Here is a 24,293-nt window from a genome sequence, read left to right as displayed (position 1 = left end):
ACACATCAGCTATCATGGTTATAACTGATATATGTCAATTGGGAATCAGGGGGATGATTAGGTGGCCATGATTGAATGGGGACAGAACACAGGGGTAAAACACCCTTACTTTCACAACCAGTGTCATGAGATCTTTACACCCACTTAACGTCTCATCCGAAAGACGGCATTCTACACGGGCAAATTCCCCTTCACTGCCTTGGGGATTAAGATCTCCTTAGACCAGAGGGAAGTGTGCCCACTACTGGCCTTCCAACATCACTTCCAGCAGCATCTGGTCTCCCATGTAGGGACTGACCAGGACCAACCCTGCTTAATTTCAGAGACAAGCCAGCAGTAGGATGCAGGGTGCTATGCTGCTGACTTTATCTCCACTAAAATGGAGAAAGGCATTGCTATTGTCCTGGAATTTATTTCTTTCCTCTATGTGTGTTATGTTGACCTCTCTCTGAGGCAGATCCTGAAAATGAGGTACACCTGTAAATCATGTGAGATCGCCCTACATTTTCAAAGGGGCTCCAGGCCATATCAATGGTTTCCCTTTCACAAATTCCCAAATGAATAATTCTACTGAAGGTGTCAAAAATCAAAGGGATGGTAAAACCAAGGGGCAGGGGTGTAGAGGCCAAGAATATTATTCTTGGATTTATGCTTTTGGACTTGCACAGAAGAGGTGACCAGCCCATCCCTCCCCTTCCACTGGGAAAAGACTTGAGTAAATCAGCAGTCTATGCAATTTTATGTAGTTAGTTGTTAAACTAAGTTGGCTGAGAGCATTGAGTTCATTCAGACCCCTGACAACAAAATACCTCTAGCCTATAAGCAGATCTTACCACAATGAATGGTTTCTTTCATGCCAGTGACAGAACCCATCTAAATCCTGAATGAAAGAAAACAAAAACATAACAGTTCTGTTCTATGGTCTTTATTCTTCTTTAATTAATCTCTGTGTGGTTTCTGTGACGTTTATCATCAACCTGCTTTAATGCTCTCTGTCCTCTGCTTATGTAGGAGGCAGAGGCATGCAATGGTCTGATAACACTATCAAGCATCAGCTGAGTCTCTTTATCTGGCTGTCTGGGCTTAACAAATCCACCTCTATCTTTTTTTTTTGTAACAAAGTCAGGACATGTTCCTGCATTGTCTTTCTCAATACCTCATCCTTTCATCTGACAATGAGTTAGAGCATAGCAACGATATCTACATCCCTATCCTTGCCGACACGATGTAAATCTTAACAACAGCAATGGGAGAAACCAAATGCTTTGAGAACTTTGTGGTCCAATAGACATGTTATATGTTCGTATACATTACAGAACTATACCTTGCACGGGCACATGCTGATAAATTTGGACTTACATCCTCACATGGGTACAAATCACAGCGTGCATGTGCTGCACACATCTGGATGTGCTGTGCTTCCTTTACATGACCAATCGTAAATTCAGAGGGACGTGAAGTGGGGCAGGAAGTCTTAGCTCATGCTGAAAGAGTTGAATTGAGTACATGCAAGACCCTGTCCCACTTCAAGCCTGTGTATGGCATTTCATCAGAGGTTATATTTCCCTTCAAGAGGTATCTGCGTATATAACTTAGAAATAAAAGTGTAGTCCACTAAAAAAATAGTCTACTTGAAAAAAGATTTGGCAAAGTCAGCTGTGCTTACTGAATAGTAAAATGCCATGACAAAGTTCCAACATAAACTGAAATATTGTGGTGTGGTGGTAGAGGTGTTTTTTTCCTGCCTGGTCTTAAATAGATCAACTAAATAAATAAAAAATGGCTATCACTGAGCAATTTTTCGTGGTCACTGATTCGATTTCAAGGTATCATCACAGAATAGCCTATTCAGGCCTCAGGAATAGGCCTACGATCTGTTGCCATTCAGAGGAAACTAGCATTACTGCTATGACAACATCACTCCATTGCTCCTACAAACATACAGTACTCTTAATACCCTGCCTTGGCAGCAGCTAATGGAGATCCATAATAAATACAAATACATACAGAACACCTCTTTCTCTTCTATTTTCTCTCATCCAATGAATCAGATCCAGAAGATGACATATGGCCTTCTGTACAACACATGGTGAAATGGAGCTACAGCGGAGTTACTGTGACAAGACACCCACTTCTACTTGTTTCATTCTTAAATGTCTGAGGACAAAAAACAAAAAGCTGTGCCCTTTAGCCCAGTCTCTGGAGTTTCCTGCGTCAACATTAGTATCTAGTCTAATCATGCAGTACATGGACATTTTATAATTCATATCAGTTTAAGGTAGGTCAAAGTCAGAAAAACAGCAAATACCTCCCCTTTGTACGTCCCCTATTGAATACCCATTGCTCATGCACTAGGTTGATTCTACTGCCATTAGGCTAAATTTAACTAGGCCAACAAGGTCCACTAACAGACGTGCTCAAATTTGTTGGTACCCTTACAGCTCATTGAAATAATGCTTCATTCCTCCTGAAAAGTTTTGAAATTAAAATTCAATTTTATCATGTATACTTGCATGCCTTTGGTATGTCATAGAATAAAGCAAAGAACCTGTGAAAAGATATGAATTATTGCTTCTTCTACAAAGATATTCTAAAATGGCATGGACACATTTGTTGGTACTTCAAACAAATGTGTTTATTTAATTAGTACCACACGTCTCCAATCTTGTAATCAGTCATTCAGCCTATTTAAATGGAGAAAAGTAGTCACTGAGCTGTTTGGTATCATTGTGTGCACCACACTGAACATGGACCAGAGAAAGCAAAGGAGAGATTTGTCTGAGGAAATCAGAAAGAAAATAATAGACAAGCATGGTAAAGGTAAAGGCTGTGACAACAGTTGCAAATATTATTAAGAAGTTTAAGGTCCATGGAACTGTAGCCAACCTCCCTGGGCACGGCCACAAGAGGAAAATCAACCCCAGATTGAACAGAAGGATAGTGCGAATGGTAGAAAAAGAACCAAGGATAACTGCCAAAGAGATACAAGCTGTACTCCAAGGTGAAGGTACGTCAGTTTCTGATCGCACCATCAGTCGCTTTATGAGCGAAAGTGGGCTCCATACCTACCCTCCAGGACACCTACACCACCCGATGTCACAGGAAGGCCATAAAGATCATCAAGGACAACAACCACCCAAGCCACTGCCTGTTCACCCCGCTATCATCCAGAAGGCGAGGTCAGTACAGGTGCATCAAAGCAGGGACCGAGAGACTGAAAAACAGCTTCTATCTCAAGGCCATCAGACTGTTAAACAGCCACCACTAACATTTAGTGGCCGCTGCCAACATACTGACTCAACTCCAGCCACTTTAATAATGGGAATTGATGGAAATTATGTAAAAATGTACCACTAGCCACTTTAAACAATGCCACTTAATATAATGTTTACATACCCTACATTACTCATCTCATATGTATATGTATATACTGTACTGTATATGATCTACTGCATCTTGCCATCTTTATGTAATACATGTATCACTAGCCACTTTAAACTATGCCACTTTGTTTACATACCCTACATTACTCATCTCATATGTATATACTGTACTCTATACCATCTACTGCATCTTGCCTATGCCGTTCTGTACCATCACTCATTCATATATCTTTATGTACATATTCTTTATCCCTTTACACTTGTGTGTATAAGGTAGTAGTTGTGGAATTGTTAGGTTAGATTACTTGTTGGTTATTACTGCATTGTCGGAACTAGAAGCACAAGCATTTCGCTACACTCGCATTAACATCTGCTAACCGTGTGTGTGACAAATAAAATTTGATTTGATTTGGAAGAAGACCCAGGAGGACTCCACTTTTGAAAGAAAAACAAAGCCAGATTGGAATTTGCTAAAACGCATATTGACAAGCCACAATCTTTCTGGGAGAATGTCCTTTGTACAGATGAGTCAAAACTGGATATTTTTGGCAAGTCACATCAGCTCTATGTTCACACACAAAAAAATGACGTTTTCAAAGAAAAGAACACCATACCTACAGTGAAACATGGAGGAGGCTGGGTTATGTGCCGGGGCTGCGCCTGGCACAGGGTGCCTTGAATCTGTGCAGGACACAATGAAATCTCAAGACTATCAAGGCATTCTGGAGTGAAACATACTGCCCAGTGTCAGAAAGCTCTATGGAAAGAGCTGAAATTTGCTGTCTGGAGAAGACACCCATCAAACCTGAGACAGCTGGAGCAGTTTGCTCTGGAATAGTGGGCCAAACTACCTGTTAACAGGTGCAGAAGTCTCACTGAGAGCTGCAGAAAACGTTTGATTGCAGTGATTGCCTCTAAAGGTTGTGCAACAAAATATTAGGTTAAGGGTCCCATCATTTTTGCCCATGCCATTTATTTGTTTTGTAATTTACAATATTATGTTGAATAAAAAAATCAAACGCAAAGACGGATTTCTATTAAATATGGAATAAACAATGGTGGATGCCAATTACTTTTGTCAGTTTCAAGTTATTTCAGAGAAAATTGTGCATTCTTCGTTTTTTGTGGAGGGGTACTAACAAGTTTGAGCACGTCTGTACAAGCTCCACTTAAGAACCAACCATCATCCAGATATATAAAAGAGCTTGGAAATATGTTGTGAGGATTCTGCTGCCTAGACACCGATCACAACAATTACTAAACCAGGTTCTGTAAGGAACGGTGTGTGTAGGGGCGAGACTAGACGCAAATACTTTCAGAATAAACCAGGTTTGAGCATTGACACCCGGATGACCAAGAGAAACCACACCCACGCTCTATTCAAAATATAACAATATTGATTAAATATTATAAGGGAAGAGGAAAGGGAGTCACAAAAAGGTTCTTCATTAAAGAGGTTGATTAAAAAAGATTGCCAGCAATCGCAGTCGAGTGGGCTAGTTCAGTTCATCCGTTGCTGTTGGGGTGTTTAAGCAGAGCGGCCCACCGTAGTCTGCTTCACGTACTGCACACGTTCATTTGGTAGCTCAGTCTCAGCAGCAGTATCTACAGTAGCAACACCAGTTGCGTGGATAGCTCACGGACAGCTCAGGGTTTCCAACGATCCAGATGGGGCAGAGCACAGACCTTGGCACATAGGACTTAACAGAGACACCCGATATCAGACAGCATTCCAATAACTATACAATAGGGCAACCATGAGGAGAGGAAAAGGATAGCGGACCAACCTTAACAGAAACACCTGGTGTCAGACATTGTTACCAGAGAACTGAATGGAGATCATTATGTAGGAAGGGAAGAGAGAGAGCGAGAGAGAGAGAGGGGAGTAACCAGCACAGTACACACCTTAAATCAATTGTGAAACACAGCAAACTATGGTGACGTTCGCAAAATCAATCGTTAAATGCAGGATTCTCAAGCGTGCAAATAATTCAAAATGTGAAAACAGTCAAGTGAAGGAAATAAAATATGTGCTCAGTCAAACCACACTAGTGACAGAAGTAATAACGTTAAGCAGGTTTGTAGAACCCTGTTACATCCTTCCCTACTGAAACGTCAGTGTCCCCAATGGCCATAACATAACCCAACCGTTTAACCTAAGTCTCTGTTTCTTATGGGGTGAACTCCCTTAGTGGTCCTTGTAGATCACCTTGGTTCACAAAGGTTACATTAGCCCTTTTCAGCCCTGTCACAGCGGTCCCCATCTTCAGATTGGAGTCCCATGGCCACCCATCTCCCACCTGCAGTGTCTCCGTGGCACGATGGCACCAATCTCCCGCTCGTGGTTTCTCTGCATCACCATGGCACCCATCTCCAGCTTCCGGCTCAGCACCTGTAGGGACCCAAAATCCGATCCAGGGAACAGCAACAGGGGCTATAATTGTATCTCTCAATGGCGTGTTAGTCAGAGGGTGGCTGGGGGCTTTGTTTAGTCTAAGAGGGAGATCAACTTCACTAGGGGGTTGTCCTGGTCTCTCTACTGGGAGAAATGAACAAGATTACGGTGCAAAACCCTCTCCCTCTACTTTTCCTGGTCTGACCACATAAACCGGCAGTTCTGGGTCAGATTGTTTAACTACCACATGAGGGAGCTGCTCCAAATTGTATGCAAGCTTACCCCGGCCCCTTGCTCTAATGTCTCTCACGAGTGTCTACTCCCCAGGCAGCAGAGGGGATTCTTCAGCAGGTGTACAGTATACCCTGTAGTGCTGTGCAACGTGTTGCTGTATACCTCAATCATTTCCTGCAGGTAGTCATGCCAGCGCCGTCTTTCCACTCCAAGCGTCCCCAGCAAACCTATGATCATTCTATTAAATCTTTCACACCCGCCGTTCCCTGATGGATGATAAGGAGTAGTGTGACTTTTGGTTATTCCATACAATCCACATAGATTCTTTATAAACTGATATTCAAAATGTCCAATAAACTGGATTACCTTCAAAAGGCTGGATAACCTTCTGCCACAGTGCATTTGCAGTTGTAGTCTCCGTCTGGTCCCTAGTAGGGGTGGCCCAAGTATATTTAGTAAAATGGTCTACCATTACCAGCACATTGTGATGAGGGTCTCTGGATGGCCTATGCTTAGGTAGTCTATAGACATTAGTTCAAGAGGGGCTGACGTTTTGATTGACACTGAAGGTGCTTGTTTCAGACAAGCTGGTGCTTTCGTAAGACACAAGGCTGACAAGTGGCACACCAATTTGGAATGTCTCTGGCTAGGTTTGGCCAATAGAATCTGGCATGGATAAGCGCTGTGGTCTTTTCTGCCTCCCCAGTAGCCTGCCCTTCCATGATACAGTTCCCAGCTGTCTCTCACCAGTAGGGACAACCAGCTGGACAATCGGCTCTACCTCTTTGAGGTCCTGGAATGTCCGACACAACACACCCTCTTTCCATGTAAGATGAGCACATCTAGGGCCTCTTTCGACTCTCGTTCCTGTCTGTCAGGTAGCTGCCCTCATCCTCTCTCAGCAGTCACAGCTCACTGGGCACAGACGTCAGTTCAATGTCTATTCCACGTTGGTTCCGCGTAATTTCTTTGAAATGACGTGGAAACAACGTTGATTCAACCACTGTGTGCCCAGTGGGAGTGTTTAAGACTCCTTTATGGAAACCTTGCCTGACCTGTGTTAATTAACTCAGCACACATTTAGACATCTACTGTTATTGGAAAGGTTTTTGAATGTACATTTAAACTAGGCCTACCATATAACAACCATTTCAGTTTTGTAACTATCTCATATTTTCATTTAAAACTCTTAAAGTACTACACCATGTTTCAGTAACAGGAATGGATCTCTGATGGAGATAATGTAAAAGTGTAGCCTGATCATGTCATTTTTCTAATTTTTCTCTTATAAGTATGGGAAGATATAAAGCACAGTGCGGTTCTTGAAGGCTCTTCCTCTGAGACAGTTCTCTCTGGTATGAGTGGCTTGCCGTGTCCTTCTTCTGCATCCTGGTCTTCTGACGGCTTGTTTGTCCTCCACCCCACCCCCGCACACAGGGCCTTTACCACTTCGGGTGGCATCTCCTGGAATGCCGGGTCTCAGTCCTCCAGCTGGTTTGGAATGGTGTTTTCTGGATGGAAACGAGACCAGGCATCTGCACTCTGGTTATTACGTCCTACACAGTACTTGCCAATCTGGCTACCCATCTCTGCTTGCCAATTTAGCTGAGTTTAGATGTACCAGAGGATTATTGCCTGTATAAACCACAATAGGTGAGGCATTGAGGTATTCTGCAAACTTCAGTGCAAGGAATTCAAGTTTAAATGAGCTATAGTTACTGTCATTTCTTTCTGAGGGATGGAGGCTTCTACTTGCAAATGTGATTACCCATTCTTTACCCTCTTGTACCTGGGCTAGAACTGCCCCCAAGCCTCTGTTACTGGCATCTGTATACAGATGTCAGCTAGAGTTGGGGAGGTAGTGAGGGACCGTTTTAAGATTGCAAAAGACATATTACATGCCTGATTCCAGCCAGTGAGGGTAGGAGAGTCGAGAGACTTTCTTGTTTGTTTTGGGGCCAGCCCTGTTAACAACTCAAGTAAGGGGCTGGCACTCTGGCAAAGTCCTTTACAAATCTACGGTAGTATCCTGCTAAGCCAAGAAATGACCAAAGTTCTTTTACCGTTTTGGGCGTGGGCCAGTCCTGCACACACACTTGACCTTGTCCGGGTCTGATGATACTCCTTCAGGAGATACCCGATGCCCCAGGTATTGTACTTCTTGCTTCAGAAAATTGCATTTGTTTGGTTTCAGTTTGAGTCCATACTTAGCTAGTTCGCTGAACACTAAATCCATGTGATTTAGATGGGCTGATGTAGATCTTTAGAAAACACAATAACATCATCCAGATAGATCAAAAGAGATTCTAGAGTTTGCTCTCCTAAACATGTTTGGATCAATCTTTGGAATGTAGAAGGCCAGTTGCATAACCCCAAATGCCATCCGGTCAAACTCGAACAAACCCATTGGAGTTGTAAAGGCAGTCTTTTCCATAATGTGCTGGAGACATCTGGACCTGCCAATAGCAAGGTCTAAAGTTGAGAAGTACTTGGCTTTGGTCAAACTGGCTAGAGATTCCTCTATACGAGGGAGTGGGTAAGCATCATTGTGGGTTTGTGTTTAATTTAGCTTAGTTTATGATAGTACACACAAAATCTCAATATGCCATCCTTCTTTCTAACCAAAACAATAGGGGCTGCCCATGGGATAGTACATGGGTTAACTATTCCTGAGTTCAACATACCTTGAATCAATGCTTTCTGTTACGATTCTGTAACGACAGACGCTGGAAGACGAGAAGCAAGTACAGGGTGTGTATTTAATAATTAATAGCCATGAAACAAAACAAGACCAGCGTCTGGACAGGAGAAACATAACAACATCAATGCAGACACAGTAATGAAACAGAGGAAGTGACAGATATGGGGGAGGCAATCAATGACGTGATGGAGTCCAGGTGAGTCCGACGAAGCGCCGGTGCGCGTAACAATTTATGACATTTGTGTGTAATGCTCAGCAGCCTGGCGACCTCGAGCGCCAGAGCGGGAGCAGACGTGACAGTTTTCACTTCTTGGTACATTTTGGGAGGGATTTGTCTGTGGCGCTCTCTGACTGGGCCTATATCTCCAGTGGAGATCATATGCTGCACTTGTTACATCTGCTCCTGCCATGCCCTCTACTTCTCATCAGGTCTCCCTAACCTGCCGCCACTCCCCCAGTGCTCTCTCCCTCTCTCTCTCTGTGGGTGTATGTGATTGTGTGAGTAGAGACAGGTGTGCTGGAGGCTGAGCGTATCCCCACCAGCTGCAAACTGTTCCATAATCAAGACCTCTACAAATACTCAGCCCCACCACTTCCACGCTGCCAAATCGTAGCCTCTGCTCAGTCATTTCAAGCCGTTTGTTCCTGCTTAGATCTTGTTATCCTGTTGTGCCAATTTTTCCCTAGCCTGACGCTGCTTTTCTCTCTGCTACAGTTCAGTCTGCTCCGACTCTGGTCCCTGTCTCCAGTCCTTCGTCTCGTCAGTCCTGCTACCCTGCCCTGGACCCCGCTCTACTGCTTCCTTGGATTCCACTCCGGACCTGGTTACCCTGCCCCTACTCCCCTTGCCCCAGCCTCAGTTCCTGGTTCCCTGCTACCCGCCTGAGTTTCCCCTGGCCTGCACCCCATCTCCCCCCTGCTTTTCAATAAATATCTTAGTTACCTTATTCCTGTCTCCTCGTCTGAGTCTGCACTTGGGTTCACCTGCTCAGCCCTGCCTAACAGCACTATGGTTGTCTTCCATAATCTTTACCATGGGCAGCAAATGTAGCCTGGTGCTTATGTAACAGTGCTTGCAGTTTCATTCTCTGTTAAGGGGAAATGTCTACACCTGTCAGGTCAACTAGTATAGGCTGTTCTGTAGTCGGTTGTTGTATAGGCTGTCTGTTGTTGATTGTTATACATGTGTTAAACTGTCTTGCAAAGCCTGTTCCCCCGCCCTGGATATACTCACATCATTCTCCTGTATGACGTCTGCAGGGTTCACTATGAAGGCCATGGCAAGTTTTTGGTGTCGACGTAGGGCAGTCTCCGATGTTCCTCAGTCGGATAGGCAGCCTTCCCTGCTGGACTCTGAACACAGCTTGGGTGATGAGCAACTCATTCTCAAAGATTGGCTCCACTAGACACTGGTAGTCCTTGCCCTCCTCTCCCGCTCTGGTCTGACCCCACACCAGGATTTCACTTTGAACCTGGAGTCTTCAGAGGATAGCAATTAATGGTACGTACATACCCTGTAATCCCATTGGTGGCTGCAAACTTTGGTGCACACCTTCATGGCCTTTACCACACCTGCTGCTAAAAGTGTCCACTAGAAAGGCACAGTCAAATTGTCTTTTGTCAAGGTGTCCCAGCAGTTTTTTATTATGTTTGTTCCCACTAGGCCATCTGTATTGGCCAAACAATGGTCTTGGACAACCACAATACCACAGTCAGGAACGAGAACATCACCCATTTTCACATCTAACAGTACATACCACAAATATTGAATGTTCAATCCATTAGCTTCTTTTAGGGATAACCATGCTGAGGGGTCTCCCAGTAGTGTGCCCTGCTGGCCAGGGCTTGTGATCTTGTGATCCTGTGTCCATTAGACAACAGATAGGTAGCCCTTAAAAGGTCGACTGGGGGAAAAACAAAAAAAGTAGGTCTTAAACTGTAACTGATCAATGCACTATCATACAAATGACTGATTGGCTGAGAGAAATTGATGATAAAAATATCGTGGGGGCTGTTATGTTAGACTTCAGTGCGGCTTTTGTCATTATCGATCATAGTCTGCTGCTGGAAAAACGTATGTGTTATGGCTTTACACCCCCTGCTATATTGTGGATAAAGATTTACCTGTCTAACAGAACACAGAGGGTGTTTTTTACCAGAAGCCTCTCCAACATAATCCAGGTAGAATCAGGAATTCCCCAGGGCAGCTGTCTAGGCCCCTTACTTTTTCAACCTTTACTAACGACATACCTTGAGTAAAGCCAGTGTGTTTATGTATGCGGATGACTCAACACTATACATGTCAGCTACTACAGCGACTGAAATGACTGCAACAATTAACAAAGATCTGCAGTTAGTTTTAGAATGGGTGGCAAGATCGCAGTGGTTGAGGTGTTCCTACAGAGCCGGGTTCAATCCCAGGATGTGTAACTGGCCATGACTGGGAATCCCATAAGGCGGCGCACAATTGGCCCAACGTCATCCGGGTTAAGTAAGGGTTTGGCCCAGGAGGCTTTCCTTGGCTTATTACGCTCTAGTGACTCCTTGTGGCGGGCCGGGCGCCTGCAGGCTGACTTTGGTCTTAAATTGAAAAGTGTTTCCTCCAACACATTGGTGCAGCTGGCTTCCGGGTTAAGCTGGCGGGTGTTAAAATGAGCGGTTTAGCGGGTCATGTAGCTAAGCCTTCAACACCATAGTACCCTCCAAGATCATCATTAAGCTCGGGACCCTGGGTCTGAACCCCGCCCTGTGCAACTGGGACCTGGACTTCCTGACGGGCCACCACCAGGTGGTGAAGGTAGGAAACAACATCTCCACTTCACTGATTCTCAACACAGGGGCCACACAAGGGTGCGTACTCAGCCCCCTCCTGTACTCCTTGTTCACCCATGACTGCGTGGACATGCACGCCTCCAACTCAATCATCAACTTTGCAGACAACACAACAGTAGTAGGCCTGTTTGCCAACAATGATGAGACAGGGAGGAGGTGAGGGCCCTGGCGGAGTGGTGCCAGGAAAATAACCTCTCCCTCAATGTCAACAAAACAAAGGAGCTGATCGTGGACTTCAGGAAACAGCAGAGGGAGCGCACCCCTATCCACATCGACGGGCCCCAGTGGAGAAGGTGGAAACCTTCAAGTTCCTCGGCATACACATCACCGACAATCTGAAATGGTCCACCCACACAAACAGTGTGGTGAAGAAGGCGCTTGGCTGTATAACTTTTTGAGGATCTTGGGACCCATGCCAAATATTTTCAGTCTCCTGAGGAGGAAAGATGTTATCGTGCCCTCTTCACGACTTTCTTGGTGTGTTTGGACCATGATAGTTTGTTGGTGATGTGGACACCAAGGAAGTTGAAACTCTCGACCCGTCCCACCGATGGGAATGGGAGACTGTTCGGCCCTCCTTTTCCTGTAGTCCACAATCAGCTCCTATGACTTCCTCACATTGAGAGAGAGCTTGTTGTCCTGGCACCACACTGCCAGGTCTCTGACCTTCTCCCTATAGGCTGTCTCATCATTGTCGGTGATCAGGTCTACCACCGTTGTATCGTTAGCAAACTTAATGATGGTGTTGGAGTCGTGCTTGGTCACGCAGTCATGGGTGAACAGGGTGTACAGGAGGGGACTAAGCATGCACCCCTGAGGGTCCCCCGTGTTGAGGATCAGCGTGGCAGATGTGTTGTTGCCTACCCTTACCACCTGGGGGTTGCCCATCAGGAAGTCCAAGATCCAGTTGCAGAGGGAGGTGTTTAGTCCCAGGGTCCTTAGCTTAGTAACGAGCTTTGTGGGCACAATGGTGTTGAACACTGAGCTGTTGTCAATGAACAGCATTCTCACATAGGTGTTCCTTTGACAGTGAAGACACTTGCCAGTTGGTCCACGCATGCTTTGAGTACACGTCCTGGTAATCCGTCTGGACAAGCGGCCTTGTGAATGCTGACCTGTTTAAAGGTCTTGCTCACATCGGCTACGAAAAGCGTGATCACACAGTCATCCTGAACAGCTGGTTCTCTCATGCATGCTTCAATGTTACTTGTCTCGAAGCGAGCATAAAAGGCATTTAGCCCATCTGGTAGGCTCGCGTCACTGGGCAGCTCGCGGCTGGGATCTCCTTTGTACTCCGTGATAGTTTGAAAGCCCTGCCACATCCGACGAGCGTCAGAGCTGGTGTAGTAGGATTCAATCTTAGTCCTGTATTGAGGCTTTGCCTTTGATCGTCTGAAGGAATAGCGGGATTTCTTATAAAAGTCCGTATTAGTGTCCAGCTCCTTGAAAGCAGCAGCTCTAGCCTTTAGCTCTGTGTGGGTGTTGCCGGTAATCAATGGCTTCTGGTTGGGATATATACAGTTGAAGTCGGAAGTTAACATACACTTCGGTTGGAGTCATTAAAACTCGTTTTTCAACCACTCCACAAATTTCTGGTTAACAAACTATAGTTTAGGCAAGTCGGATAGGACATCTACTTTGTGCATGACACAAGTAATTGTTCTAACAATTGTTTACAGACAGATTATTTCACTTACAATTTACTGTATCACAATTACAGTGGGTCAGAAGTTTACATACACTAAGTTGACTGTGCCTTTAAACAGCTTGGAAAATTTGAGAAAATGATGTCATGGCTTTAGAAGCTTCTGATACGCTAATTGACATAATTTGAGTCAATTGGAGGTGTACCTGTGGATGTATTTCAAGGCCTACCTTCAAACTCAGTGCATCTTTACTTGACATCATTGGAAAATCAAAAGAAATCAGCCAAGACCTCAGAAAAAACATTGTAGACCTCCACAAGTCTGGTTCATCCTTGGGAGCAATTTCCAAACACCTGAAGGTACCACGTTCATCTGTACAAACAATAGTACACAAGTATAAACACCATGGGACCACACAGCCGTCATACCGCTCAGGAAGGAGACGTGTTCTGTCTCCTAGAGATGAACGTACTTTGGTGCGAAAAGTGAAAACCAATCCCAGAACAACAGCAAAGGAACGTGTGAAGATGCTGGAGGAAACAGCTACAAAAGTATCTAAATCCACAGTAAAATGAGTCCTATATCGACATGACCTGAAAGGCCACTCAGCAAGGAAAAAGCCACTGCTCGAAAACTGCCATAAAAAAGCCAGACTACGGTTTGCAGCTGCACATGGGGACAAAGATCGTACTTTTTGGAGAAATGTCTTCTGGTCTGATGAAACAAAAATAGAACTGTTTGGCCATAATGACCATTATGTTTGAAGGAAAAGGGGGATGCTTGCAAGCTGAAGAGCACCATCCCAACCGTGAAACACGTAGGTGGCAGCATCATGTTGTGGGGGTGCTTTGCTGCAGGAAGGACTGATGCACTTCACAAAATAGATGGCATCATGAGGCAGGAAAATTATGTGGATATATTGAAGCAACATCTCAAGACATCAGTCAGGAATTTAATGTTTGGTCGCAATGGGTCTTCCAAATGGACAATGACCCCAAGCATACTTCCAAAGTTGTGGCAAATTGGCTTAAGGACAACAAAGTCGAAGTGACCATCACAAATCCATGAAAATTTGTGGGCATAACTGAAAAAGCGCTTGCAAGCAAGGAGGCCTACAAACCTAACTCAGTTACACCAGCTCTGTCAGGAGGAATGGGCCAAAAGTCACCCAACTTATTGTGGGAAGCTTGTGGAAGGCTACCCGAAACATTTTACCCAAGTTAAACAATTTAAAGGCAATGCTACCAAACACTAATTGAGTGCATGTAAACTTCTGACTCACTGGGAATGTGATGAAAGAAATAAAAGCTGAAATAAATAATTCTCTCTACTATTATTCTGACATTTCACATTCTTAAAATAAAGTGGTGATCCTAACTGACCTGAGGTGGTATACTCCTCAATGCCATTGGATGAATAACGGAACATATTCCAGTCTATGCTAGCAAAACAGTCCTATAGCGTAGCATCGGCGTCATCTGACCACTTCCGTATTGAGCGAGTCACTGCTACTTCCTGCTTTAGTTTTGGCTTGTTTCCAGGAATCAGGAGATAGAATTATGGTCAGATTTTCCAAAATGGAGAGAGCTTTGTACGCGTCTCTGTGTGTGGAGTAAAGGTGGTCTATCGTTTTTTTTTCATCTGGTTACACATGTGACATGCTGGTAGAAATGAGGTTAAATGGATTTAAGTTTGCCTACAGTAGGAGTGCCGCTTCGGATGAGCATTTTATTGTATGCTTATGGCCTTATACAGCTCCTTGAGTGTGGTCTTAGTGCCATTATCAGTTTGTGGTGGTAAATAGATGGCTACGAAAAATATGGATAAACTCTCTTGATAGATAGTGTGGTCTACAGCTTATCATGAGAGGTGAGCAATACCTCGAGACTACCTTAATATTCGACATCGCACACCAGCTGTTATTGACAAATAGACACACACCACAACCCCTCGTCTTACCGGACATAAGTGTTCTGTCCTGCCGATGCACGGAAAACCCAGCCAACTGTATATTATCTGTGTCGTTGTTCAGCCATGATTCAGTGAAACATAAGATATTACAGTTTATAATGTCCTGTTGGTAGGATAGTCTCGAACTGAGCTCATTTAAAAATTAATCTCTCCAGAAATAAGTCTCTCACTGTTGCCGCCTGCTACCGACCCCCCTCAGCTCCCAGCTGTGCCCTGGACACCATCTGTGAATTGATCGCTCCCCATCTAGCTTCAGAGTTTGTTCTGTTAGGTGACCTAAACTGGGATATGCTTAACACCCCGGCAGTCCTACAATCTAAGCTTGATGCCCTCAATCTCACTCAAATCATCAAGGAACCCACCAGGTACAACCCTAAATCCGTAAACATGGGCACCCTAATAGACATTATCCTGACCAACTTGCCCTCCAAATACACCTCTGCTCTCTTCAATCAAGATCTCAGCGATCACTGCCTCATTGCCTGTATCCGCCACGAGTCCGCGGCCAAACGACCACCCCTCATCACTGTCAAACGCTCCCTAAAACACTTCTGCGAGCAGGCCTTTCTAATCGACCTGGCCTGGGTACCCTGGAAGGATATTGACCTCATCCCGTCAGTTGAGGATGCCTGGTCATTCTTTAAAAGTTACTTCCTCACCATATTAGACAAGCATGCTCCGTTCAAAAAATGCAGAACCAAGAACAGATATAGCCCTTGGTTCACTCCAGACCTGACTGCCCTCGACCAGCACAAAAACATCCTGTGGCGAACTGCAATAGCATCGAAGAGCCCCCGCGATATGCAACTGTTCAGGGAAGTCAGGAACCAATACACGCAGTCAGTCAGGAAAGCAAAGGCCAGCTTTTTCAAGCAGAAATATGCATCCTGTAGCTCTAACTCCAAAAAGTTCTGGGGTACTGTAAAGTCCATGGAAAACAAGAGCACCTCCTCCCAGCTGCCCACTTCACTGAGGCTAGGTAACACGGTCACCACTGATAAGTCCGTGATAATCGAAAACTTCAACAAACATTTCTCAATGGCTGGCCATGCCTTCCTCCTGGCGACTCCAACCTTGGCCAACAGCCCCGCCCCCCCGCTGCTACTCGCCCAAGCCTCCCCAGCTTCTCCTTTACCCATATCCAGATAGCAGATGTTCTGAAAGAGCTGGAAAACCTGGACCCATACAAATCAGCTGGGCTTGACAATCTGGACCCCCTATTTCTGAAACTGTCCGCCGCCATTGTCGCACCCCCTATTACCAGCCTGTTCAACCTCTCCTTCGTATCATCTGAGATCCCCAAGGATTGGAAAGCTGCCGCGGTCATCCCCCTCTTCAAAGGGGGAGACACCCTGGACCCAAACTGTTACAGACCTATATCCATCCTGCCCTGCCTATCTAAGGTCTTCGAAAGCCAAGTCAACAAACAGATCACTGACCATCTCGAATCCCACCGTACCTTCTCCGCTGTGCAATCCGGTTTCCGAGCCGGTCACGGGTGCACCTCAGCCACGCTCAAGGTACTAAACGATGTCATAACCGCCATCGATAAAAGACATTACTGTGCAGCCGTCTTCATCGACCTGGCCAAGGCTTTCGACTCTGTCAATCACCATATTCTTATCGGCAGACTCAGTAGCCTCGGTTTTTCTAATGACTGCCTTGCCTGGTTCACCAACTACTTTGCAGACATAGTTCAGTGTGTCAAATCGGAGGGCATGTTGTCCGGTCCTCTGGCAGTCTCTATGGGGGTACCACAGGGTTCAATTCTCGGGCCGACTCTTTTCTCTGTATACATCAATGATGTTGCTCTTGCTGCGGGCGATTCCCTGATCCACCTCTATGCAGACGACACCATTCTGTATACTTCCGGCCCTTCCTTGGACACTGTGCTATCTAACCTCCAAACGAGCTTCAATGCCATACAACACTCCTTCCGTGGCCTCCAACTGCTCTTAAACGCTAGTAAAACCAAATGCATGCTTTTCAACCGTTCGCTGCCTGCACCCGCACGCCCGACTAGCATCACCACCCTGGACGGTTACGACCTAGAATATGTGGACATCTATAAGTACCTAGGTGTCTGGCTAGACTGCAAACTCTCCTTCCAGACTCATATCAAACATCTCCAATCCAAAATCAAATCTAGAGTCGGCTTTCTATTCCGCAACAAAGCCTCCTTCACTCACGCCGCCAAACTTACCCTAGTAAAACTGACTATCCTACCGATCCTCGACTTCGGCGATGTCATCTACAAAATAGCTTCCAATACTCTACTCAGCAAACTGGATGCAGTTTATCACAGTGCCATCCGTTTTGTTACTAAAGCACCTTATACGACCCACCACTGCGACCTGTATGCCCTAGTCGGCTGGCCCTCGCTACATGTTCGTCGTCAGACCCACTGGCTCCAGGTCATCTACAAGGCTATGCTAGGTAAAGTGACACCTTATCTCAGTTCACTGGTCACGATGGCTACACCCACCCGTAGCACGCGCTCCAGCAGGTGTATCTCACTGATCATCCCTAAAGCCAAAACCTCATTTGGACGCCTTTCCTTCCAGTTCTCTGCTGCCTGCGACTGGAACGAATTGCAAAAATCTCTGAAGTTGGAGACTTTTATCTCCCTCAACAACTTTAAAAATCTGCTATCCGAGCAGCTAACCGATCGCTGCAGCTGTACATAGTCCATCTGTAAACTACCCACCCAATTTACCTATCTCACCCCCCATACTGCTTTTATTTATTTACTTTTCTGCTCTTTTGCACACCAGTATCTCTTCTTGCACATGATCATCTGATGATTTATCACTCCAGTGTTAATCTGCTAAATTGTAATTACTCGATTTATTGCCTACCTCATGCCTTTTGCACACATTGTATATAGATTCTCTTTTTTTTTCTACCATGTTATTGACTTGTTTATTGTTTACTCCATGTGTAACTCTGTGTTGTTGTTTGTTCACACTGCTATGCTTTATCTTGGCCAGGTCGCAGTTGCATATGAGAACTTGTTCTCAACTAGCCTACCTGGTTAAATAAAGGTGAAATAAATTTTTTTTTTTTTAAATCAAATTTATTCTGTAGTAATTGCACGTTGACCAATAGAACAGATGGTAGAGGCGGGTTACCCACTCGCCGACGTGGATTTGGGCTTTGTCTGGGAGCAACATCATATCCTTCGCGTCAGACTGATTAAAGAAAAAATCTTTGTCCAGTTCGAGGTGAGTAATTGCTGTTCTGATACCCGGAAGCTGTTTTGGGTCATAAGAGACGGTAGCATCAAGATTATGTACAAATTAAGTTACAAACAATGTGAAAAAAACCACACAAAATAGCACAATTGGTTAGGAGCCCATAAAACGGCAGCCATCCTCTCCGGCGCCATTCTTAGATATTTGGGACAATTCATTCACTAAACCCTGAACCTCAACTAAATCTTGTAATGAATAATGTGGAAATTGAGCAAGTTGAGGTGACTAACCTGCTTGGAGTAACCCTGGATTTTAAACTTTTAATATTTTTTACCCCTTTTTTCTCCCAAATTCCCCCGAAACACAACCCCGCCAAGCCGCGCTGCTTCTTGACACACTGCACTCTTAACCCGGAAGCCAACCGCACCAATGTGTCGGAGGAAACACTGTACATCTGGTGACCAAACACTGTACAAATGGGACCAACACTTTACATGTTGCGTTTATATTTTTGTTCAGTTATAAAGTTGGGAACTTTTTGTTTTCATCCCGCACAGTACCTGGCAGCAATACAACTTTTTTGCGTGTAGGCTGCCAATAAACCTCAGAGAAGAAGAAGCAGGAAGAAGAGAAGGTCACAATTCCAAGATGGCAGCGCGCTGTGTGCTAGGGTCTATTTGGACCTCTCTATCTGGTGTTAAATGTGTGGCCAGCAGCAGCAATATGAGTGCCTTTCAGACTATAACCAATTGCCCTCAACTCTCGGTTTTTGGAATTATTCAAAGTAGAGGAATTCGACAAGGTGAGATTCTCCTTGAATCCTGTTGTAGCCATATGAGCTAGCAGTAGCGGCTAGCAGTAGCGCATTCATTCAGTAACCTTTGCCCTTCGATAAGGAGTATTTTAGGCGTTAAAGGTAGTTGTGGTAGTTGATTCTAAGAATAAAGTCATTTGAACGACCATGTTGTAGTTGAATTTCTTGTTTTAAACTCACTAGAAGCACAAGCTAAACTAGCTTGCCGGTGTTGTGCCGAAAATCCCCCCCCCCCCCTCGCGTGAACGCGCGCACACGCGATTCTTCATTGTTGTGACTTGCTTGCAAGTTGAGATTTCTGCTCTTCACTCCGTTGTCAATTTACCTTTAGGATTTCGGCAGGCAAGAAAATTACATTCCCGAAACACCACACCTCCTTTCTATTTTCCTTAGTTTTGTGGCTAGAGTCAAATACTTTCCGTGGCACACATAGACAAAACATTCTATAGAACAAACTTCATGTCAGGATAGGCAACCGAAATTAATCATTCATGTATGTGTGTTATTAAACATAGGGAGTAACATGTAGGCAAGAAATAAACATCCAGAACAACTACTAGTCAAATAAGACATGGGAGAGATGACGAATTTTGGCAAAGAGATTTATTTAGACTAATACTCTTGAAACAGCCCAACTGAAAACTGCAGACATTACTGGCGCCTCCCCCGCGATCAAACCGCCATATTAAAATGAAACTCAGCCTAACGTGATCATTGACAGCTGCCTTGAAGGACACAAATAAAAAATTGCTTTCTGCTACTAAGATCAGTGAAATGTAGGCTAAACTGAATGAATAATTGATGTGTGCGCGTTCACGCGAAGGGGGGGGGGAGATTTTCGGCACAACACCTGTTCGTTATGAAACGGCGGCCTGGAATTGTACTAACTGTGACTGCCTATTTTGTTTGTTTACAGTCGTCGAAAAGAAAGAAGGCAAAACAACAATAGTAAGTGACAAGCTTGCTAACCTGTTGGTTCTTCATTGCACACTACTCATTTTGTGGTTTCTGTGGTGATGTGTTGCGTTTATCTCTAGCTATGGCGATGTATTGCATTTAACTTAATAGTACTAGTCAATATGGTATCCACACATTTCAAGATATTTAAGACAATCTCTATACCATGTTAGCTATCAACACTTATCTAGCTAGTAAATGTCTACAGTAGATTGGAAGTATTTGTGCGGTGCTTATTTAGTTATTGACTGTCATTGCATTCTTTCTCAGATTGAGGGATTACCACAGGATACTCCAGCCGGACCACAGCCACCCAACCCCACAGCCCAGTGCCCCATCTACCGATGGAACCTGCAGAACAAATACAACTACACAGTAAGTGTTTTCACGGACACCTGACTGAATACATAGCTTCTGTCTCTCGACTGCTCCGCAGAACTAACACGGTGACCGTGATCAGTGCTGGTCCACACACTCACATCTCCTATGTGTCTCATGCATTTTATATCAGTATGTGTGCCTGTGTTTCTGTCTATCAGTATGTGTGCCTGTTCTGTGAGCTCACACCTACAGTAATTCCCTGTGTTTTGTCTTTGTCAGGATGTTCTGTTGCTCAGTCAGTTCATCAGGTCTGATGGAGGAATGTTGCCTCGTAGAGTCACTGGTCTCTGTGCCCAAGAGCACCGCAAGATCGCCATCTGTGTGCAAATGGCGCATAGAGCAGGTACGATACTCTGTGTGTCAGCTCTGGATACTCAACTATTGTGACATGTATTTTCTTCAAAATGATAAACGTACTCTATTCCAGGTCTTCTCCCCGATCACAAACCACCTCTCCCAGAGGGACACGTACCAAAGAAGCCCAAGCCCCAGCTCAACAGGTAACTAGTTCGTGTGTGTTTGACTCCTGCAGTGTATCCGAATGTACCTTCTCACACCTGTATTGTTTCTTGTTAGACCTCTCATCACATTACCTTTAACATTAACACTCGTCTTTCGCTAACCTTCTGTTGTCTCTGGCCAACTCACACCTGTGTCGTTTCATCACACAGATACCTGACTCGCTGGTCCATTGATTCGGTGAAGCCCATCTATAGGGCAGGGCTGAAGTGGTGTAAAAATCGCATCTCTGTCGGCCACCCAGCTCTCAGAAACAACGTACAATACGGCAAGAAAATCCTCTACCTGAAACATTGAGGACATGGGGGCATGTCAACCCACAGCAGTGGGAGTCGGTGTGGGCGGGACATAGATGGGGTGCAGCAATTCTATCGGATGTCTATCCCCATGGAACTTCTGCCTCATTTGGGACTCGTCCATTGACTTTGAAAACTAGCCCTTTGAACAGCTGAGGGAGCATCTGTATTTGTCCAACCTATTTAGTGGCCGTTACCCATTGGAACAAGTCATTCGGAGCAATACCCAGAAACAACACCCTTTCTGTCATTCGGCCTTTGAAGATGCCCTGAAAATTAACTCTGGAAAAACTCAATTTATTGCAATTGGGCCAGTGAAACAACTGTTTCAATGTAGGTGGTATGTTGACATTGTGTACTTCAAGACAGATGTGCAAATAAAACAGATCTGCCTACTCTTCCTCCACTAGCTGTATACTGTGTGTGATTGCATGAGTAAGCATTTACTGGGCCTATTAGCAGAAGTAGCCAAGTGCATGTGGAAGTAAATCAAACGGAATGATTTTTGTTTCTGTTTATTTACGTTAAATAACAGGAAAGAAACATCTCTTTCATAAATATAACTCCGTTTTGTCTGCTTTCAGTGTGGGTGGGGATGAAACACTGCTATTCTCAGATTAGTGGTTGATGGTATTTTTTTATTTTTTTGTTTCAGTATCTCACTGGCTCTTTAAAAACATGAAGGGCAGGCCCAGGTTCTTTGAGACTGTCGCCCATGTAGATGTGTCTGTGCTGGGGTGTCATGGGTTCTTTAAAGGTGGACCCAGCCACAGCATGCTGCTGATCACACACAGTACTGCTGCGCTCAAACTGCTAGCTCCACAACCCTACACACACACTGATGGTTTGAAAGTCTTTATAACCCCCATCTGCTGCTCCTCAAATGACCCTTCATAAATCGAGACCATGTACAAGTCTCACATTACTCCCATTACTGATTCCGCTATTCCCAATGGGGGGAATCAAGTCCCAAGATACGCAGGTGTAAATGGAACTTATTCCTTTTTCTCACTGCGCATTTTGACCTCGAACTTAAGCATGAGGAAACCGGTGCCAGGCAGCTATTTGTTTGGGGTGGAGATCACAGAAATGGTGTGGCAGAGGTCTGTCTACAGATATACCTATTCTGACCTTAACTTAATTCTACCATCTTTACATGTGGAGAAATCATGAATGAGGTCAAGTGAACCTGTCTGTTCTAAATGGAAAAACCTCTTTTCTCTTTTTAGATAGAAATAACAGCTTTCTCCATGCACTGTAATTTATACATTGATAAGAGCCAGGTAAATGAGCAATCTGTTTGGATAAAACTATTGTAAATACAGTGCCTTCAGAAAGTATTCACAACCCTTTTTCCACATTTTGTTGTGTTACAGCCTGAATTTTACATTTATATTTTGTGTCACTGGCCTATACACAATACCCCATAATGTCAAAGTGGAGTTAAAAATATTTTGAAATTAATCAAAAATGAAAGTTTAATTGTCTTGAGTCGGTAAGAATTCAACCCTTTGTTATGGCAAGCCTAAATACGTTCAAGTGTAAAGATGTGCTTAACAAGTCACATAAGTTGCATGGACTCACTGTGTGCAATAATAGTCTGTTAACATAATTTTTTTAAGGACTACCTTATCTCTGTACCCCACACATACAATTATCTGTAAGGTCCCTCAGTTGAGCAGTGCTGTATCACGTCCATCCGTGATTGGGAGTCCCATAGGGTGGCGCACAATTGGCCCAGCGTCGTCCGGGTCCGGGGTAGGCCGTCATTATAAAGAAGAAGTTGTTCTTAACTGACTTGCCTAGTTAAATAAAGGTTCAATATATTAAAAAAATTAAATGCTGTGAATTTCAAACAGACTCGATCACAAAACCAGGCAGGTTTTCCAATGCCTCGCAAAGAAGTGCTATTGGTAGATGTGTAAAAAAAAAACACGAACATTGAATATTCATTTGAGTATGGTGATGTTATTACACTTTGGATGGTGTATCGATACACCTAGTCACTACAAAGATAAAGGCGCCCTTCCTAACTGTTACCGGAGAGGAAGGAAACCGCTCAGGGATTTCACCATGAAGCCAATGGTGACTTTAAAAGGCTTGCAGAGTTTAATGGCTGTGATAGGAGAAAACTGAGGATGGATCAACAACATTGTAGTTACTCCACAATACTAACCTAAATTACAGAGTAAAAATAAGGAAGCCTGTACATAATGAAAATATTACAAAACATGCATCCTGCTTGCAATATGGCACTAAAGTAAAACTGCAAATAATGTGGCAAAGAAATAAACTTTATGTCCTGAATATGAAGGACTCTATTTTAACAAACCTAATGTAATGGTAAATCTAAGAAGCACAGGCAGTTGTGCTATACTGTAGGTTCAGGGGTGTGTCAGAAATATTTGAGCTATTTTCACTATCACAATTATCGGCGCACTTGCTGGTGTTGGCACAAAAGGGCTGGGTTTTGATGAATAAACAAGTTGTGGGTGGGTCGAGGCTTGTCCCCTCACTTGTCAATCAGAACGTGCTCCATGGCAAAATATGTGATTGCTTCAAGTTGTCCACATTGTTCTAAGTAATTGCAGGGCTTCAATAACATTCACACTGATATAGGGGAAAGTCTTACTGTAAATTGGATTATTAAAACAGCCTAAAAAGAGACTGAATCATTTGAATTAAATTCTTAACACTCACTGTTATACTGCTCCCAAATAGGCCTATGTTTTACGAACATAACCGGAACCATCTTACACATCAGATCCTATTCACATATCTCCCGAAGTTGCAGTGCATGCGCGCCACAGACGTAGTAAACATAAATCCAGGAAGTTCAATCATTCTAATAAGACTGGTTGTAATAAAATTAAACGAAAAACAAGCAATCTGTTTTTTTTTAAATAACAATAAATACATGTAAAATGTAATACTGTAAAATCCACAGGATAAAAAAAACATTGCTTTTGA

At 44.2% G+C, this 24,293-nt stretch overlaps 1 protein-coding gene and 1 long non-coding RNA gene across 3 annotated transcripts; one reads left to right on the top strand and one right to left on the bottom strand.

Annotated features, from left to right (window-relative positions):
* Positions 1-909: 909 nt before the first annotated feature.
* Positions 910-11,431, bottom strand: LOC129817377 (uncharacterized). 2 transcript variants are annotated; one of them, XR_008753701.1, is made up of 3 exons: positions 6,379-11,431; positions 6,175-6,278; positions 910-5,775 (listed from the first exon to the last, which is right to left on the bottom strand). It is a non-coding gene; the product is annotated as an uncharacterized LOC129817377 (long non-coding RNA). The 2 variants fall into 2 exon arrangements; XR_008753702.1 differs by having other exon boundaries at positions 6,175-11,431.
* Positions 11,432-18,764: 7,333 nt separating this feature from the next.
* LOC129817376 (39S ribosomal protein S18a, mitochondrial-like) lies at positions 18,765-21,729 on the top strand. The gene is made up of 6 exons (XM_055872538.1): positions 18,765-19,158; positions 20,087-20,118; positions 20,398-20,502; positions 20,728-20,851; positions 20,936-21,008; positions 21,180-21,729. Exons 1-6 carry the CDS (start codon positions 19,005-19,007, stop codon positions 21,322-21,324), a joined length of 633 nt encoding a protein of 210 aa, XP_055728513.1. The 5' UTR covers positions 18,765-19,004; the 3' UTR covers positions 21,325-21,729.
* The last annotated feature ends 2,564 nt before the right edge of the window (positions 21,730-24,293 follow it).

Source organism: Salvelinus fontinalis, chromosome 20, assembly GCF_029448725.1.
Source record: "Salvelinus fontinalis isolate EN_2023a chromosome 20, ASM2944872v1, whole genome shotgun sequence".
Taxonomy (NCBI): Eukaryota; Metazoa; Chordata; class Actinopteri; order Salmoniformes; family Salmonidae; genus Salvelinus; species Salvelinus fontinalis.
The sequence above is the reverse complement of the archived record's forward strand: the minus strand, read 5'-3'. Positions and strand labels throughout refer to the sequence as shown.

Coding starts and splice junctions, on each gene's coding strand:
- LOC129817376 (XM_055872538.1), top strand. CDS start 19,005: ATGGCAGCGCGCTGTGTGCTAGGGTCTATTTGGACCTCTCTATCTGGT. Junction 19,159..20,086: donor AAGTAGAGGAATTCGACAAG/GTGAGATTCTCC, acceptor GTTTGTTTACAG/TCGTCGAAAAGAAAGAAGGC. Junction 20,119..20,397: donor AAGAAGGCAAAACAACAATA/GTAAGTGACAAG, acceptor ATTCTTTCTCAG/ATTGAGGGATTACCACAGGA.